Here is a 19,350-nt window from a genome sequence, read left to right on the forward strand (position 1 = left end):
AGAATTGAATCCTGATTACACAACATTTGAGCAGTATCACTCAGAGGAGAATATTTCAAGCAGTATGCTCAGTGGAAATAAGATCCAGGGCAGTATGAACCCAAAAACGTGTGCCTGGCATGTAGAGAATGACTCCTTGGTTCCATATAGAGAGCATGTAGGTAGGCATGGCACCTGACATGCCATCAAGCATCAACCCTCAATAAGGTTAATTAATAGATATACAATACACATGTAGGTAGGTATGGCACCTGTCATGCCATCAAGCATCAGCCCTCAATTAGGTTAATTAATAGATATACAATACACATGTAGGTAGGTATGGCACCTGACATGCCATCAAGCATCAACCCTCAATTAGGTTAATTAATAGATATACAATATCCAATGAATAGATAAAATAAGTAATGGAGGAATATCAAGTACTCAACCCTGAATAAATGGAGTGCAAATAGGAAAGAATGCATTTGGTTGCAATGACCTAGCTGTTGATAGCCACTGTAGCCTAACTTCAGTGGCTAGAAGGATTTGACCAAGGTCTGCCAACGCCGGGGGGGGGGTTGATTCTGAGGTGTGTTCTTGATCCCCCAGTGAATTACTGACCCCCCTTGCCACCACGGTTACCCCTCTCAAGTCAGTTACCGAGCATGATGCTTTTGTCGTGCTCTAGTCTCTTTAGTTTTACACTATAGTTCAAACTAAGGCAGTGTGTTGCTTGTTTTCTAAATTTCACACTCACTAGCACTAAAAATAATTTAAACAGAACGCCAGTTTTATCAACGTGAAAATAAAAGGAAGACAGTAGAGGACGAGATCTCACTCTCAGTAACTCACTTGGAGAACGAAAAGTGCTGATCATACGTGAAGTAAGGTGAGAAATTAATAAATTCATTCACATCATAATCTGAGTTAGAGAGGAGAGGACAGGTAAGAAGATATGTCAATCAGGAAGAAATGAATAAATACATGAAATATCTGATTTTTTTAAATTTTTATAAATAAAAAAAGTATAATAGAACAAGACAAAAGAAAAAAACTATGTTACTATACTTGGGCTGCTAATGTAACTACATTTTTGTACAAGATTTTGTGGGCAGTTTTAATAAAATTTAATTAGTAGCAGCCTGGGCGAGAGCTTTCTCTCTTGCCTTCTTTCCTTCTGTAAGTAGGAGCCTCTCCTTTTCAGTAAGCTGTTGGCAGATGGTTGTTACGACACCAGTTCCAACTGTTGTGGATCCGATTCTGAGAGTGAACCGTTGTCCTTTCTCCAAGACCATTGGACGAATGAGTTTAAGTACTACCCTAAGGACAAAAAATATTTAATAAAGAAAAAGAAATTACAAATAAACGATGGGAAAAACTTACTTGGCATCCTCTCCAGGCATTACCATTTCCTTATCAGGGACAGTAACTTGCACAGCACAGTCCCAAGTTCTGCTAAACATTTGCACCTGCGTGTATGGCACTAGAGGTTTGTTCCTACCTCCCTCGTCTTTATTCAATAAATAAACCTTTTCCAACAAACCAAACGTTGATAACAGTGATTAAGTAAAAATATTAAACGTTTATACCTGACTTTCAATATGGTCTTGAGCAGTCATAGCGCCAGGTTTACACATGATCATACCCCTCCTAATTTCATCACGTTTGACACCCCTGATGAGTGCGCCGAGCTGGTCACCGGCTTGAGCCTCCTCCAGGATTTGATGGAACATCTCGATTCCTGTGACTGTCGACTTGAATGATTTACTGAAGCCGAGGAACTCGACTTCTGTGCCTTTCTTCAAGACACCTCTCTCGAGCCTCCCCGTCACAACTGTCCCTCTTCCTGAGAAGCAGTAAAGTTCCAGTAAACTGCATATCAAGTAATATTACTAGTATTTAATTACCAGGAATGGAGTATACGTGCTCAACAGGAAGAAGGAAAGGCTTATCCAGTTCTCTAATAGGAGTAGGAATGTATTTGTCAACTTCATCTAACAATTCCAAAACCGCATTTGCACCTGGAATTAATATTAATAATTAATGGTAGCAATAACATATAAATAGCAATAAATTAGAAATAATTTGTTCAAATTATATCAAACATGAATGTATTATTCCATGGGAGATGGATTATTGTTTCAATATTCAATTGTTTTGCTGAATGCTTCATTCAAAAATTATATATGTAAACTTTAAAATAAAATTTACCAATTTCAGGTTCTCTCCCTTCAAGAGCACAAAGAGCAGATCCTTTAATTACTGGAACATTGTCTCCATCTAAACCCATTTCTGAGAGGAGCTCTCGTATTTCCATTTCCACTAAATCAACCATTTCTTTATCCGCTGCATCAACCTACGGACCCATTTTTTAAACATAATATATAAAATAAATTTAAATAATATTACCTTATTGATAAAAACAACAATGTGATTTATTCCAATTTGTTTGGCGAGAAGCAAGTGTTCTCTTGTTTGAGGCATGGCTCCATCAGTGGCTGCCACTACAAGTATAGCTCCATCCATTTGTGCAGCACCGGTAATCATATTCTAAAATGAGATCATTTTTTCATGAATTTGTAATTATTACGGAAGTTACCAATCAGCACCTTAATGTAATCAGCATGTCCGGGACAATCAGTGTGACCGTAATGGCGGCTATCCGTTTGGTACTCAATGTGTGCTACATTGATTGTGATACCTCTGGCTTTTTCTTCTGGTGCATTGTCAATTTCAGCATAGCCTTTTGCCTTTGCAAGCTTCTTGTCTGCTAGGACTATCAGGGTAAATAGTTAATTAATATATTTATATATATTAATATATTATTAAAATTTTAAACAAATTAAATACATGTTTTATGCTCTACTTCTTACCTTTGGTTATAGCGGCTGTTAGTGTCGTTTTACCATGATCAACATGGCCTATTGTGCCTACGTTGCAGTGAGGTTTATTCCTCTGGAATACCTTTTTTTCCGACGGGGCAGCATAATTTCTCAATTGGATGGATACTGTCGGTAAATTGTATCTGTGTATGCGAATTCCATTTCCCTATGCGAATGTATTCAATATATTAATAGTTGTGAATATTATGTTAAGTATACAATTAACATTAGTACTTACCAAAATTCTGGATGAATGGATGCAAAAAAACCTGCGTGCAGCCTGACGAGCAGCTGAAAAAGAAACATTTCATAGTCACTAACACAATATTTAAGAAGAAACACACATAATATTTAAGGAATATTCAAGGCAATAAATTAAAATACAGACTCATAAGCACACTTTTATGATTGGAATTAATTCCAATGACATTTTCTGTAAGCCAGCCACTCTTAAATTATTCCAATACATTTTCTTGCAATTCTGTTGCAACTAATAAAAAACAAAATAACTTAGTGCTTTTACATAATATAAAACAAGTAAAAGTAATTTCTGTTTGCTATGTACTAAAAATCTTCATTTAAATTTATTATCTCAATTTAAATTGATTGAGAGAGCTGAGAACAGTGGCAGTCATGTGAACGAAATTTGTTGGTCATTTTTACATCTAATTTTTCTCACTGGACAGAACCCTCAGACACACATCTAATATTTTTCAATCTAATCTAAAAAAGTTTTATTGAAATCAGTGACCCTAGGATGAATTAACTGAATTTAATGGGCAAAAGACTTGAATATATGTAATATTCCAAAGAAAAATGCAATGTAATTTAGTTGTTCACTATGTTTATTCAGACTTTCACCTAGAAGGGATTCACTCCTCAATGTGCTGACCTTAGTGTCTATACATCAGGGAGTTCACCCACTACCTGGGGTTGGGTGGCTGGGTCGCTAGTATTCCCTTTAAGCCATGCCCAGGAGATCGTCGCTTCCCTTCCAACGGGATTAGGCTTCGATGGGAGCTATCAACAGCTAGGTTATTTCCAGTCCCAAACACATGCAAAATATAATCTAGCCTAATACTGCTTAAATTTGATAAATCAGTCCCACAAATAAATACAATCATAAATAAATTCATGCATGCACTCATTCTGATTGGTTGGTGGAGTACTGGATATTCCTCCATCAACCTATACACAATATTAAAAATCTAACCTAAATTAGGCTCGATGAGGTACTTTTACAAATATTCCACCATGACCTTAAGCTCACACACTGCTGAAGGGGTGATGTTGACACTACATTTCACCATCACCCCTCACCAATCACGATAATTAATAAAAATGCGTGGCCTTATGCCCAAAAGCAGGTGCCCCTCAACCGCATATGGCCAATCCTCAATCAGGTGAGGACGATCACTCGTTTCCAGCTCCGGATGTTTATGTTTATGTTTTGTTTTTTTTATGTTGATTTTTTTCTCTTTTGTGCTTTTTTTATTATATTAAAGTTAGGTTTTTCAACTTTTGTATCGTTGCTTTTTTTTTCTTTTGCAGGTATTTAGCAAAGATATTTTGTCCAATTTTTCTGCTTTGTTGTTCAATATGGTTATTATCTCTTTTTTTATATGTTTTGTTTCATTTTTTCTTTCTTTTTGTGCTTTTTAATTAAGTCCATGTTATGAAATTCAGCAATTCCATTTGCTTTAACTACAAGTGTAAATTGTATTTTATTTCTACATACAAAATTTTTTAGCTAAAGTCTCATCAACATAACGCTCTTGTTCTTGGCAGTCAGTATACGTTTTACCCAGGACAAAAAGTTCAATTACTACATTAACCCCATTCGCCCTGTTTTCACATTATTATCACCACTTTTTTCCATTTAGCAAAGAATTTCTGCATTTTGGTTAGATGTAATTAAACAAAAGAGTGTACCGCTAGAAAACTTATTAAACAAAGAAGTTTTTATGAAATTTGCCAAGCTCTAGTGAGAATTTTTCCAATGAGGATGCAAATTTAGTTTTATTTTTACTAATTTTAATTTTAGCAATTTTTGAAAGATTTAGATTTTTTTACTAAAAATTAAATTGGAAGTTCTAGCAGGATGCCTTCTTAAAGGAAATTTATCGCTTTTATAACTGCTTTTTTTGTATTTCCACAAAAATGAATAGTTCAAGAGCTATTTATGATAAGAACCGTAGGTAGCTGAGAAAAACAAAAAATGTTGAATATCTGCGAAATGGATGAGAATACGGCCGTGGTTCATCCGAACTTTTTTGTCAATCCGGAGGTGCGAAATTTACTGACAAGTTTGACACGAGTAGCTTGAACCCCGGTATATGCATAAAACTGCTTTCTTTTACTCATTGATCGCTGTAAAACACCATTTTCAACAAATGATTAAAACTCATCATGAAGCCATTCCTGAAAATGCATAAATTGAGAAGAAACAACCTGAAATAAAGTTAAGAGCGAAATAATTGTTTAAAAACAAATTATATTTCGTCTCACATCGGTGATAAGGAACGTCGCAAAAAAAAAAATACCTGGACAACAAATAATGCGGGATGTGATTAAAGTAGCCATAGGTTCCAACTTGTGAAAGCGAAACTGGCGTAAATTCTCCTTTGTTTCAATTTAAAATTCGACTAAAACGACAACAAAAAAACCCGGCTTTTGACCAAAAGAAAAATCGGTTCGGTATCGTGGTTAGAAAATCTAATTCCGCGATAGGCCAGGTTACCAGCTGGTGGAGGTCGGCTCGGCCTCACTAATAAACATCATGAACAAAACGTTTTCTCTACAAATCTTCAAAACACAATTTATGACAGTTAATATCTTCGATTGATGGATAAAACAATATATTATTTGCTTTTTTAGAAGCTTTTTTAAACCGGTAGTTAAAACTCTCGTCATACTTGACCATACGATTTCATGTATGTCAGAATAAAAACTACACATAAAATTATAAGTTTTAAATTATGTTTGTATTTTTTTTTATAAATATATAATTTTTATTAATGTTAACTGCGTAAATATATGTCGCTTTGTAGTTTGTACCCAACATGGCTCATTGTGCCCCACCCTTTTCCTCGATAAACCGTCGTCGGAATACAAGCACTTTTTGCTTTTCAGATTACCTCTCTCGTCTCTTAAAAATAATTAATAATCCGTTGACTTTTTGCAAGATTGCGCCTTCATCAGGTATTATTCAGAATTTAGTGTTTATTATGTTTAAAACAACATTTGTACTGTTGTTAACAATAATTGGATATTTTCATTTTGGCAAAACTTTAAATAACGTTCCCACGTGTCCATAATTTATTTCAAATGTTGTCTTTTGTCTTTTTCTACAAAATAAGTAAAAATTACTGCGTATACACCGTTAGTTGCCCCAGTTACCTTTTGAAAACTTATTTCCCTTTCTTCTTATTTTTTTGTTTCGTTAGCTTTAAAACCGGCAAACTACATTCTCTCCTGCCCTCTCTTTCTTTTCTTTTTCTTGTCTTTCTCATGTTTTAATCTACTAGCCTCTCTGTAGCTCAGGTCCTGATCAATTGAGTATAAATAAACACAAATATATATAAACACAGAAGCGAGATGAAACTTGATAGTCATCCACACTATCCCAAAGTGTAAGTATAATAAATTAAATTAACACGAGAGAGAACTCAATAATCTAGGGGGTCATTGAGAGATAAGCTTCTCCATTCACGCTAATAAATTCATTCAAACTACCCCAGAAACTCCATATACTTCGGGGTATTGGGGGATAAGCTGCTACTCAATTCGCGCTAATAAATTACATTCACACTACCCCAGAGTACTCAATAATTCTCGGTTATTGGGGATAATGTTCATTCACGCTAATTCATTCATTCACCCAACGTCATATTACTCAAGATTCCTCAGGGCAATTAGGGGATAACCCCCTCATAACTGCTAACTTAACGCTTACATTAACTCTACTCCAGAGAACTCATAAGCTCCTTTATAAGCACTAATAAATTACTTCTAATTAAAGGGAATAAGCCCGTCCATTCATACTAATAATTATACTTTCACATATCTTCGTTCAAACTACCCCAAGAACTCCATATTTTTCGTGGTGTTGGGGGTTAAGCTATTTCATTCGCGCTAATAAATTACATATACACGAATAATCTGGAGCTCGGTATGCTATAGATAAAACAAATTTCATCGCTATTGCCATCTTTTGACCTATTTTAAGGACATTTTCAGGGTATATTTTAATTTTCAATTATAAATACATAAATAGGTCGAAAGCAATTTTGTTCTTCATCCAGATCATTCATAAAAAAATGGTCGATACATCTACAACTTTAAACGAATTTCATTCATACATCAGACTTCGTTCACACTACCCCAGTGTATTAGATACGCCTCGAGGTAATTTGGGATGAGCCCTCCATTCACGCTAATAAATAACATTCACATAATTAGTTTAACTACTCCAGAGTACTCGATATTCATAGAGGGTAATTGGGGATAAAACGTCCATTCCATTCTCCATAACGTCCATAAATTACATTCTCACATTCATTCACTTTGCCTCCAGAGTGTTGTGCGACAGTTGTTTAAGTCTTTAAAATGTAATAATAAAGATCATGCGATAACTGTATGTGTATTCGTTTCAAACTATCAGGGATGAGGCCAATGAGAAAATACTCAGTCACTTCTTTTAGCTTTCCAGGAAACCCAAACATCAGGACTGTAAAACTTAATATTTAAAATTTCCTTTTCATCTTAATTTGTTTTTACTTCAAGGATTAGTGTTAAAATTTTCCATCAATAAAAACTATAAAATCACCAAGACATGCCTTGGGATTTATTTCACTTTTTTATGTAGCTGTATGTGTATTCGTTTCAAACTATCAGGGATGAGGCCAATGAGAAAATACTCAGTCACTTCTTTCCGCTTTCGAGGAAACCCAAACATCAGGACTGTAAAACTTAATATTTAAAATTTCCTTTTCATCTTAATTTGTTTTTACTTCAAGGATTAGTGTTAAAATTTTCAATCAATAAAAACTATAAAATCACCAAAACGCCTTGAGATTTATTTAACCTTTTTTATTTAACTGTATGTGCATACGTCTCAAACTATCAGGGATGGGGCCAATGAGAAATACTCAGTCACTTCTTTTAGCTTTCCAGGAAACCCAAACATCAGTACTGTAAAACTTAGTGATTATTTTGTTAATTGAACCAACCAAAAACAATATATTAAAAACCATAATAATGAATCTTTTTACACTATCTAGTTCTATTTTAATGTAAAAAAACCAAATAAATATTAATTTACTGTTATTTCAACAGCTGTCGCTGGAAACCACGATAACAGCAGGGGAACCAATTTAAAATCTATTAACGAAGTTTAAAAAACTTCTGGAGGGTATTTGTTCCATTGTATTCTCTCACTCATCACTAGGCAGTGAAGTTTGAATTACTAATAACATGTCCGGACGTGGAAAAGGTGGAAAAACGAAGGGAAAGGCGAAGACCAGGTCGAGCCGTGCAGGACTTCAATTCCCGGTCGGAAGAATCCACCGTCTTCTGAGGAAAGGCAACTACGCCGAGAGGGTCGGAGCCGGTGCACCCGTCTACTTGGCTGCCGTCATGGAATATCTGGCCGCTGAAGTTCTCGAATTGGCAGGCAACGCCGCACGTGACAACAAGAAGACCAGGATCATTCCTCGTCACCTTCAGTTGGCCATCAGGAATGACGAAGAGTTGAACAAACTTCTCTCTGGAGTCACTATCGCCCAGGGTGGTGTCCTTCCCAACATCCAAGCCGTCCTTCTCCCAAAGAAGACCGAGAACAGCGCTTAAATTCTCTCTTAGCCACCTTTTTCAACGGCCCTTTTCAGGGCTACCGAACATATCACTAAATATATTAATTAATTATAGATTATAGGTGTGATTTTTATAAGCACATAGATAATGACTTATAGTGTAACAAGTTGGTGGTGTACAAGGGTCATGCCCTAACTACAACAAATGTAACGTAAATGCAATTTTTAACTGCATTTAAATAGTATATACAAAAATTCGTGTTGCTTCATAATCAGATTTTAAAAATTACTGATTTATATGTTTCAAATAGTTTTACAATAAAATTTGTTTATTGTAAAACTACATTAATGGACAAAATAAACGCACTACCTCTAAAATTTAATCTATTTAGATTATTCATTAGAGATTTATTCATATAAAAAATAGGTTTGGTTGTAAAAATAAGACATTTAAAAAGAAAACGTTTATTATCTAATTCTAAACAAACAATTATTGAGTAAAGAACAAAAAATAATAAAATAAATTCAATAAAAATGTAGAAAAATTTGTTTCCTTTAATGCCGTGTATGTCCCCTTTTGGTACGAATCACGCCTGTGAAGCGCCTTTTCATTCTCTGGAAAAGATTTCAGATCAAATCCTGAGGAATTATTTTTTAAACTAAATTTTATTTTTTATTTAAACGAATTTGAAACTAAATAAATTGAGTAGTGCGTTAAATTTGTTCATTGATGGATTTGAAAGTACCTTTTCAATTATTAATTTTACATTAAAAAGCATATAATGCAGATTAACATAGCCTTGTCCATAGAACGGAACAACGGCAGAGTTGAACTGTGGGGGAAGGTTTGAAGCTAGTTAGACGGTCCATTTGTGGCAATATCAACATTGCACGGCAATGGCAAATTCAGACAGTTTCCCACTCCCAAATAATAGAGCTTATTATAAACTTCAATCAGCAGGACATTAACTGTGAACTTTATAGTGGGAGGATTTGTTCCATTTCTTGGCGACTTGCCCTGCTCTGTCTGCTGTATAATTCACAGTATATGTTTACCAACGGTATGTAGCAGCTGTACTGCTGAGATTATAGCAATAGCTAAGTGTGTAACTATATTAGTACCATCCAGTAAAAGGATTCTTTGTCGACGCTACTGTCAAAAACAACTTTTCTGTTCATGCATTAATACAAGACATTTTATTTTCGTCGAATCGTTGCAAAATCAAGGAAATGATGTAGTATTCGTTGGTCTCCTGGACAAGGCGAAATATTTGATAATGAGGTGGATCGTTTGACGTCGTCCAGGCTGTCTTTGATGGAGATAAAGTTACAGAAACACCGAAATCCGATTGGACAGATTGGCATAAAAGAAGGTATTGGCAACTATGGCAGTTAAGAATGGGAAGCGACTTCTTATGTCAAACTTAGGGAGGTAAAAGACTGCGAAAAACCTTGGGCCTCATCCTGAGGGGTTCCAGGCACGAAGAAATTGTCATTGCTAGGCTCAGAATTAGGTTCACTCATTCTTATCTCATGGCAGAAAAGGTACTTCGCTTTGTGATGTTTGTAGAGAAAGGATAACAGTTAAGCACATTTTGACAAATTATAACAAATATGAAAAAGCTAGACATCAGATGGAAATTCCAACCCACACCAGACTCGCTTGGTGACGACCTGACCAAATATATAAATTTTCTTCAACTTTCCTTAAAAACTAAATTAATTTCTGGAAAAAAAATTTAATACAAAATGAATAATTATTTTACGCAATAATCGCACCGGGGGGGAGTCCATGTGCTGCAGCCTACTCGCTTCCCAGCAGGAAAGCTTTTTAAGGCGGAAAATGACCCAACGCGGTTGATGACCTTTATAAATACAATAAAAAAGGAAAAATAATTTGGTAGAGAAGCTCTCTTGTAAAGTTCTGTTACAATATATTAATGGTATGGATTGGACTTTGTTGGTCAATTTCTTCAAAGAGACTTATTCTCTTGGAGCCAGATTCAGAGATACGTTGTAAGGGTGGAAGCTGCTTCTCTTTGCGGATTGCCCTGAATAGATGAAACGCTCATCCTCGACTTAAGTATTTTGTGTGAGCTGTGAAGAACCATTGGCGGGAACGGTTGTCATATTTGAACGTAGTAACTTACTGGCCACCTTTGTTCCAATATTATCACTATCATTAATTCACTACTTTCGTGGTCCGCTTGACCAATTAATACATGACAATTAATTAAGGTTTTTAGTTGAGATGAAAAAAAGTTAATGGCACGAGAGGGATTCGAACTCACGACCTTCGGCTAGATACGCCGCTGCTCTACCACCTGAGCTTTCGTGACCTCGATCCACTCTGAAAAATGGCAAAAGGAGGGAAAACTCATAAGGTGGGGTTGAGATGGGGAGTTGATGTCCGAGTGGATCGAGGTCACGATAGCTCAGGTGGTAGAGCAGCGACGTATCTAGCCGAAGGTCGTGGATTCGAATCCCTCTCGTGCCATTAACTTTTTTTCATCTCAACTAAAAACCTTAATTAATTGTCATTATCACTATCCTTTGTTTTTTGGTCTGACTCCCCATAATTATCGTAAACATTTATTATTTGTTTTAATTTGTACTGTTATCTCTTGTAGTATATAATGTACTTGATTATTATTTACTGATTGTTTGTAATCGTGAGAGGATGGAAATATGGAATCTAATATGGAAATATAAAATGTATAACATCCTGCTATTACTATTACTGATTTATTCAAATCATACGTATGGACACACATGTACAGAGTTGGCCTGCCACTTCTCGCTGTCCAACTGCAATTCCAGCTTTTGTACTTTACAAAAATTTCCAGCAGGCTTCTAGAACTCAACCCCGGATGCGGGTTGTCCGAGGTCTTACCTGGTTCTTATCCAGCCGCCGAGGTTGGGCACCAGGAGCTATTAACAGCAAGTTCATTTCAGTCCCCAACGCAATCACGACCCCGAATCCAAACCTATTCACATTCTCATTTACTCTTAAATACATTCTTTCTTAACTACATACCTTTTAATCAGGTGGTGGCGTACTCTAAATTCCTCCATCACCCTTCTAACTATTTTACAATCTAATTGGTGGGGGGGGGGGGTCAACGGAGTACTAAATATTTCATCCGGCCCTCTTATAAATATCTAATAACAAATACATTCATTGTCATTACAAAAGTATCAGTACTATATACAATAGAACAACCTGTTTTCCCAAAGATTAGGAACAGGAAACCCGAATACTCCCTGACCCGAATTCTAACATCGGTTGGCATTTGCAATAAAGTAATTTGTTCTGATTACATCAAATTTTCTTCCCTTCGAGCCTATTGGGTCTGTGAACGAAATAAGCAATTATTTAATTTTAAAATTAAATTAATTTTTTTTGAAATATTTAACTTAAAATAATCTGCAACAATATAATGGTAAAGAAAATGGCAACGTTTGTACTTAGGGAGTTACTGATAAATTACTTAACCTATGCTGTAGAAATTACACACGTAAATTTGAAATCAGAGTCAGATCCTTCAATTTTATTTATTATTGTATATTAATTTTATAAATTTATATTTACAAAAAAAATTATTATTACATAAGAATTTTAGAGTTTATTTTAGTAGGCGGTATTATTTTAAGAATTTGACTTATCCACGCTTGCCCGATAGTTCCTGTTGACTTTTATTTTAATGATTTTAACCAGAATGTAGTATAGTCATAAAAAGTAAGAGGGAAAAAAACATATAACAGAGGAAATATGTTGAATAGTTTCGGCGATAAATAAGATATATCTTACATAAGGAGTTAAAATTACATATTTACACTAAAGGGATTTATTATTTGCAAGTTGATTTTGAGCTTAATGCGTTTAACATTCTAAGTAATGAGGTGGGATACGTTTAAACATTTAAACAGCATACTTTACGGGGAGAAATATCCTATTAAGATACCATGATATCCTAAGTAAAAATACTAATACACCATCAACCTGATTTTAATAAAAATAATAAAACCGGTCTAGCAAAGTAAGAAACTCATTTCAGATTTCTTTTCTGTCATTTCTGGCTTCTTTTTTTAAATGAGTGTGCACAGTACATAGCATATCTTCCTACGAGAAGAAATATTTAATAAAAGCACAACGCTTTTTAAAAGTAAAATTTTTTTCACACTGCTCAATTCTCAATAACCACATTTTTGTATATATAAATATATATTTGTTTAATTAGTAAATATTATATTAGGAGGAAAGCCTAGACTTAGAAGAACAACGTAGAAATTAGTTTAACCTAATTTTGGTCTTGGGGGATAGAATGGCACTGTATGAATTGCGCAGTTATTTCGTAAAATATTTCTTTCAACGGGTAAAATAGTTCAGAATTTTGAAGGAGTCGAAATAGTTCATTTTGGCATTTGAAAATAGATTGGTATATTTCAAATTCTCCTTAAAATCCAACTAATTGATTCTACAATACAATCGCCTAACGCACTCGGTTCTCGTCTTTTGGATTTATTTTACGAGCCGGAAACGATCGCCTTCCAATAAATTTCCAAACGTACTCATAATAGAGAAGTATTTCTTCAATTGTGGATGAAAATTGATGGTGAAAATTTAAAGAAAAGCTGCCAATCGATTAAAAACAAGTAGATGATTGTTTAAAGGAGGTGGAGTACTCTGGATAACAAGGTATATCTTCCTTAGAAAAAATCCCCTAGTGTAGAATTGTTGGATGAAATAGTGCGCGAACTATTTAGGATTCGATTAAAATCGAGAATTTGTATAAAAATATTTTCTTCGTGGTAAAATTCCTAAGTAAAAAATAAAAAGAAACACTGGATAGTAGTTGGTAATGCATAATCTGAGATCGAGCGGGAGTGTTTTCGTTACGGTACGTCCCATAAGTATATATACGCAGCCCCTGGTGTTGGAAGGACAAAATACGTTGAAGAACTAGTTGTCTACGTTCACCATGACTGAAACTGCAGTGGAAACACCCGCCGTAACTTCGAAGAAGGGAGTGAAAGGAAAGGCTACGAAGAAAGCTGCGGCCAAAACCGGGAAGCCGAATGTTCCCTCTCACCCGCCAACATCTCAGATGGTCGATTCTGCTATCAAGAATTTGAACGAGAAGGGAGGATCATCTTTACGTGCTGTGCGCAAATACATCGCTGCTCAGTACAAAGTTGACACTTCCAAGTCAACTCACATCAAGAAGTACCTGAAGAGCGCTGTCGCTTCAGGCAAACTTGTCCAGACCAAAGGCACTGGTGCGACGGGATCTTTCAAGTTCCCGGCGAAGGACAAACCAACGAAGAAACCTTCTACCAAGCCAAAGAAAACTGCGAAAAGTCCGGCTAAAAAATCGGCAGTTAAGCCTAAAGCCGTTGCCAAGAAGACCAAGGTAGCGACTAAGTCTCCTGCCAAACCTAAACCTAAGCCGAAGAAGTTGAAGGTCACCACAGCTAAACCCGCCAAGAAGACTACGTCTCCCAAAAGGAAAGCACCAAAAAGGAAGTAAATTTCATGTTTACTCTTATACTATTTTTAAAGGCCCTTCTAAGGGCCACCACAAGTTCACTAATTTGTTAAATCTTGGGATTATTCAATCTGCGGTAAATCTAAAAAAAGTAATTGTGAAAGCGATCATTCAATCACAGTAACTTTCGTCTTTCAATTCAATGTGTCGCTTGTGCGTGAAGAATTTTGCAGTTTGCTCCATTACTTTTGGTTTTGTCCTGCATTTAATTTTTAGTTTTATTTCCCGTGAAAAAATTACACGAGGTGGATTGGGGCTAGGTTTTTCCTAACAAAATTTTCCGTTACATAGCACATTCAACATATAACATTCTTTGAAATAGCTTGTAAATTACTAGCAGGAAAAAAGCACGAGGTTTCTTGCTCTCCTCACATGTGAACTTGATTGTTAATTAACAAGAAAGTTAATAAGTTAAATAGTCATAATAAATTAAAAATAAGGAAGAATAATAAAATTATTAAGTTAAAACATGTATGGGTTTAATTAAACCCATATATTCTTAGGAGTCTTAATAGATTATATTATTTCAATTAATTTATTTATTTTTATAATTTGTTGAAGTAGTGAGTAATTAACAAAACATGTACTGATTGGGAAAAAATAATAAGACAGGAAATTGAAATTCATTGGTAGGCCCCGAATAAAGGTTGAAACGTGTACAAAAAAATGAAAAAGGGTATTTATCTAAAAATACTTCATTTCTAACCCGAAGCCTGTAGATTAAAAAATTAAACGTTATTTTTTAATGATTATTCGTAGATAATTTTTAATATCTTATTTAGACTTATATCTGCGCTTTACAATAAGAAGAAACCACCTATGGAAGACCGTTCCAACCAGAAGATTTAAAAAATTGTCATATCTTACTTAATTATACTTCACTATCTAATATTACTATTTTTTACTATCTAAGGTTTTGATTGAGATGAAAAAGTTAGTGTCACGAGCCGAAGGTCTTTGATTCTTATCCCGCTCGTGACAATAACTTTCTCATACAAAAGAAGTAAATAAAAAGTATAATTAATACGGTCAATTAAAACTATTAAACATAATGAATTGTCATATTTTCGAAAAATTTAAGTAGCAATCGAGATTTTATGTTTTCGCTGGTTGACAACACGTATAAACGGAACAATAAATAATCTTTGAGTAAAGTTAATTTATAATCATGTCTTTCTGGAAAAAATCGCGGAGACTCAGAAAACCAGTAATACATTCATGGCCTGCCGGAGACGTTATGGCTCCGAGGGAGTGTTAAGTCCCGGGCTTTAGGACGGACGCGGACTTTTCCGTGGTACTAAGTACATTATCAAAAGTTATTATCCGCGGCCGTCAAAGCCGGTTTTATATAGGACTTTAGATACCCTCGGTGATTACGCTGGCTCGGTGGGATTGTCGCCTCAACATTTGCCATGCTGTTTTTGATGAACGATAGATGCGACTTACTCCCACCCAACATATTATTAGTTAATTTAATAAATCTTCAAATTTTTCAAAGGCAAGAATTAAATATTGCAAGTCAATGTTCAATTAAAATGTAATGTACGAGGAGTGGGGACGAAAGGACCAATAGCGATCCGTCAGCCCTGTATAAATTGCGCCCTAGGCAGCTCCGGTAATCATTCACAGTGTAATAGTACAGACAGTCACTTCGTTAACATGACCGGTCGTGGGAAAGGAGGAAAAGGTTTGGGTAAAGGAGGCGCCAAGCGGCACAGGAAGGTTCTCCGTGATAACATCCAGGGTATCACCAAACCCGCTATCCGTCGTCTCGCCAGACGTGGAGGAGTCAAGCGTATCTCAGGTCTCATCTACGAAGAGACTCGTGGCGTGTTGAAAGTCTTCTTGGAAAACGTCATCAGAGACGCTGTCACTTACACCGAGCACGCTAAGAGGAAGACCGTCACTGCTATGGACGTAGTCTACGCCTTGAAAAGACAAGGACGTACACTGTACGGTTTCGGAGGTTAAGCCTTTTTCTTCTGTCTATCTTTCAACGGCCCTTTTCAGGGCCACCAATTCGTCTCACTAAATTTGGCGGTAGTTACTCATGGAAAGAATTTTATTTTCGAGAATGATTTAAATAAAACCTTTAAAAAAAAAAGTAAAAGGACACTTATTTTAGACTCGTAAGGAATTAAAAAGAAAACCGAAGGCTAATTAGAGAATTATATTAGATCATTATAACATTTTGTTTGTGCTCTGAAATCTCTCTTAGGTCTGGGCGTAAAACAAAAAAAATACGTTAAAGTTCGTTTTCGACTTTTATTTACGGTTTAGTTCCTATGATGGCTTAAAATCGGACGTTAAACAAAAAATTGTGAAATATTTCCTTAACTAAGTTCAAACGTGCACAAGTGGGGTAAATTTTTTTAAAAATTTCCTTTCGTCCTTCGACTTCCCAGCTCCGGAGGCTCGGCGCTCGAGTAAGCAGAAGAGGTAACGTTCGTTTGTACGAGGGTAAGGATTCTTCAGTTTTGTTTAATTTATCAGAATTTGTTCTCTGTCCGTGTGGTTTTGTTATTCCAGAAGTGTTTTGTTTCCTTTATTGATCTATACGTAAGATATTATTTTATATTAATTTTGGAGGGTTCATGTTTTCCTTAAAAAGGTTGACGCCAAGCCTTGGAAATGCGAAGCCACGGGAAAATTTCCGCTGAGCCCCAGGCGGCTGGAGTCCAGGTAGAATGGCAACATTTTGAGAGGATAGTTATTCAGATATCGTGAGATGCGGTCGGGTGTGATATCTGAATAACTATCGATTAACGGTCACTAATCTCTACACATTTTGAGAGGAACTAAGTCGTAATTAATAAATAATAGATTCAGGTAAATGTAAAGTGAACTTCTTCAGCTGATTTTTTATTGATACCGTTGCATTTCGGAGCATTTTTTGTTCCCCACTTTAGAGCTCAATGGAGTACTAAAAAAAACAATTTTTTCTTTTTATTATGATTGAATGTAAGATCGATAAATTAGATTAAATCCTTAAAAATACAATCCAATTTTTATTATGTAAATCATTTCGCTATGTACAGCAAACAATCTCAGGAAGGTAAAAACACTTCTTTTAATTTGTTTAAGTTATAACTATATTGTTAAAAATTGATCTTATTTTTATTAACATTAAAAAATAGTAATGATAAAATTATTAATTTAATTTTGATTGAGAAATTTCACAAATAATGGAATATGTATATCCATTAGAGCTATCTGTTGGTATAGTTTTAACGTATTTCCAACTTCTACTCTGCGACCAATGAAGATGTCGAATCACTTTGCGGCCAATAGGAATTCGGGTTTCAATGACAAGTCTAGTAGTGGGGGTAATCAGGTTTGTTATAAATACGTTACGGGGCGTTCGTTCCTCGTTCAGTCTTCTAGTTCCAACCATGGCACCGCCAAAAGCAACTGGAAAAGCGATGAAGAAGGCCGGCAAGGCCCAAAAGAACATCGCCAAGACCGATAAGAAGAAAAAGAAGAGGAGGAAGCAATCCTACGGTATCTACATTTACAAAGTGTTGAAGCAGGTCCATCCTGACACCGGTGTCTCTTCCAAGGCGATGAGCATCATGAACTCGTTCGTCAACGACATCTTCGAGAGGATCGCCGGTGAAGCATCACGACTCTCTCAATACAACAAGAGGAAAACCATCACCAGTCGGGAGATCCAGACAGCTGTCAGGCTTCTCCTTCCCGGAGAATTAGCGAAACACGCCGTTTCTGAAGGGACCAAGGCTGTAACCAAGTATACCAGCGCTAAGTAAACTAAGTTTACTTCTTTCAACGGCCCTTTTCAGGGCCACCAAAAAAACTCACTAAAGTTTTATCAAGACTGGTTGTTCTCTCGCTCTTTTTTTATTCGCGTTTACTTCTTTCAACAGCCCTTTTCACTAAAACGAAAAGTATTTCTAATGATAAATTTAAGCCGGAAACACACTCGACGCCTTGCCACGTTTTGGTGGGGTGTGCACATCTATTCGACGCAAGCACACGTCGCGTACAGTCCATAGCGTTTATCACAATCGCAAAGCATCTTTTGTTCTTAATGCACTATTTTGAGCAAAACCTTGTAATAAATTGTTAGTTAAACNCTTTATTGAGATCATCTTCAGGGCCTGGGATTTACAAACATTGTTTACATTTAACAAATACATTTAGGATGTGGAAAAAAGTGAATTTATACAATGCAAGATATATTTTTTATATTCAATCAAAGTATTTCTACTCACTCAAAGTGTTTGTCTTCTGTGTAATTGTGCCATTCTTGCGTGTCGTGTTGAGAGTGCCAGTGAGATATTGCTGTTTTGTGTTCATATATGTTGGATTTGTTGGATTGGATTGTTTATATATGTTTTATAAACAATCAATAAATTGTAATCAATAAAAATTGACCAAATCAAAACATTTAAAGGTCTAAATGTGAGGTTTATTGCTGCAAAACGATATAAAGTCGCCATCCTCTGAACATAAAATCAATTACTTTTTTCTACAGCTCCCCATTTCACTCAGTTGAATTTTTAAAACCTTTGAAACTATAAACACCAGTGTAAATGTCGAAGTAACAGACGACAAACAAATTTGATTAAAGTGCTACACAATTTGGTTCATTGTCAACCTATGCTCTTCCGTTATAGACTGTAGGAGGTAGATACCTGTAGAATTTCCTGTCAAATAATATAAAATCTTTTCGCCTAACCAATTTAAACGAATTCGTCAATGAGATTTAGTAAATCTTTGATCAATAATTAATAATCATTCTACTTATCAGTATTAATTTAATGCAATTGTCATTTGTTCAAATGTGCTTCTTTATTTTTTTATTGATACCTTATTTTAATTTTATTTTTTTAATTCTGGGTAGAATTTTATAACAGAACAGTAATTCAAAATATAACAATTTTTAAATCTTCAGGCCCTGACCACTAGACTTGTTTGTTTAGTGTATGTAAATTGTCCAGATGTTCCATAACTCACACCATTCTCACAGTTCCATAACTTGCATTTGTTCAAAAATCAATTAATAATTGAAAGTAATAATAAAAAATAGTCATCTGCATATAAAATAGATTTTATTGGCAACATTTGTTCTAAATTTATTTTACTGAATTTTACCCTTCGGAT

The 19,350-nt window shown here is 35.3% G+C and overlaps 5 protein-coding genes across 5 annotated transcripts; 4 read left to right on the forward strand and 1 right to left on the reverse strand.

Moving 5' to 3' along the window:
- Nucleotides 1–974: 974 nt before the first annotated feature.
- On the reverse strand, nucleotides 975–5,634 carry LOC106672255 (elongation factor Tu 2-like). Its single transcript, XM_014403540.2, has 10 exons — nucleotides 5,408–5,634; nucleotides 3,103–3,155; nucleotides 2,856–3,030; nucleotides 2,592–2,758; nucleotides 2,392–2,532; nucleotides 2,194–2,338; nucleotides 1,890–2,003; nucleotides 1,572–1,828; nucleotides 1,366–1,511; nucleotides 975–1,302 (listed from the first exon to the last, which is right to left on the reverse strand). The coding sequence occupies exons 1-10, from the start codon at nucleotides 5,445–5,447 to the stop codon at nucleotides 1,110–1,112; spliced, it is 1,431 nt and encodes a 476-aa protein (XP_014259026.1). The 5' UTR covers nucleotides 5,448–5,634; the 3' UTR covers nucleotides 975–1,109.
- A 306-nt stretch (nucleotides 5,635–5,940) lies between these two features.
- On the forward strand, nucleotides 5,941–8,796 carry LOC106672256 (histone H2A-like). The gene is made up of 2 exons (XM_014403541.2): nucleotides 5,941–6,065; nucleotides 8,202–8,796. The coding sequence occupies exon 2, from the start codon at nucleotides 8,340–8,342 to the stop codon at nucleotides 8,712–8,714; it is 375 nt and encodes a 124-aa protein (XP_014259027.1). The 5' UTR covers nucleotides 5,941–6,065; nucleotides 8,202–8,339; the 3' UTR covers nucleotides 8,715–8,796.
- A 4,816-nt stretch (nucleotides 8,797–13,612) lies between these two features.
- Nucleotides 13,613–14,257, forward strand: LOC106672187 (histone H1C-like). The gene has a single exon (XM_014403393.2). It carries the CDS (start codon nucleotides 13,660–13,662, stop codon nucleotides 14,206–14,208), a length of 549 nt encoding a protein of 182 aa, XP_014258879.1. The 5' UTR covers nucleotides 13,613–13,659; the 3' UTR covers nucleotides 14,209–14,257.
- Nucleotides 14,258–15,836: 1,579 nt separating this feature from the next.
- Nucleotides 15,837–16,245, forward strand: LOC106672217 (histone H4). Its single transcript, XM_014403457.2, has one exon. It carries the CDS (start codon nucleotides 15,886–15,888, stop codon nucleotides 16,195–16,197), a length of 312 nt encoding a protein of 103 aa, XP_014258943.1. The 5' UTR covers nucleotides 15,837–15,885; the 3' UTR covers nucleotides 16,198–16,245.
- Nucleotides 16,246–17,586: 1,341 nt separating this feature from the next.
- On the forward strand, nucleotides 17,587–18,197 carry LOC106672215 (histone H2B-like). The gene has a single exon (XM_014403454.2). The coding sequence runs from the start codon at nucleotides 17,619–17,621 to the stop codon at nucleotides 17,991–17,993; it is 375 nt and encodes a 124-aa protein (XP_014258940.1). The 5' UTR covers nucleotides 17,587–17,618; the 3' UTR covers nucleotides 17,994–18,197.
- The last annotated feature ends 1,153 nt before the right edge of the window (nucleotides 18,198–19,350 follow it).

The sequence above is a fragment of the Cimex lectularius genome, unplaced genomic scaffold (assembly GCF_000648675.2).
Source record: "Cimex lectularius strain Harlan isolate CLEC.00 unplaced genomic scaffold, Clec_2.1 scaffold17, whole genome shotgun sequence".
NCBI classification, from domain to species: Eukaryota; Metazoa; Arthropoda; class Insecta; order Hemiptera; family Cimicidae; genus Cimex; species Cimex lectularius.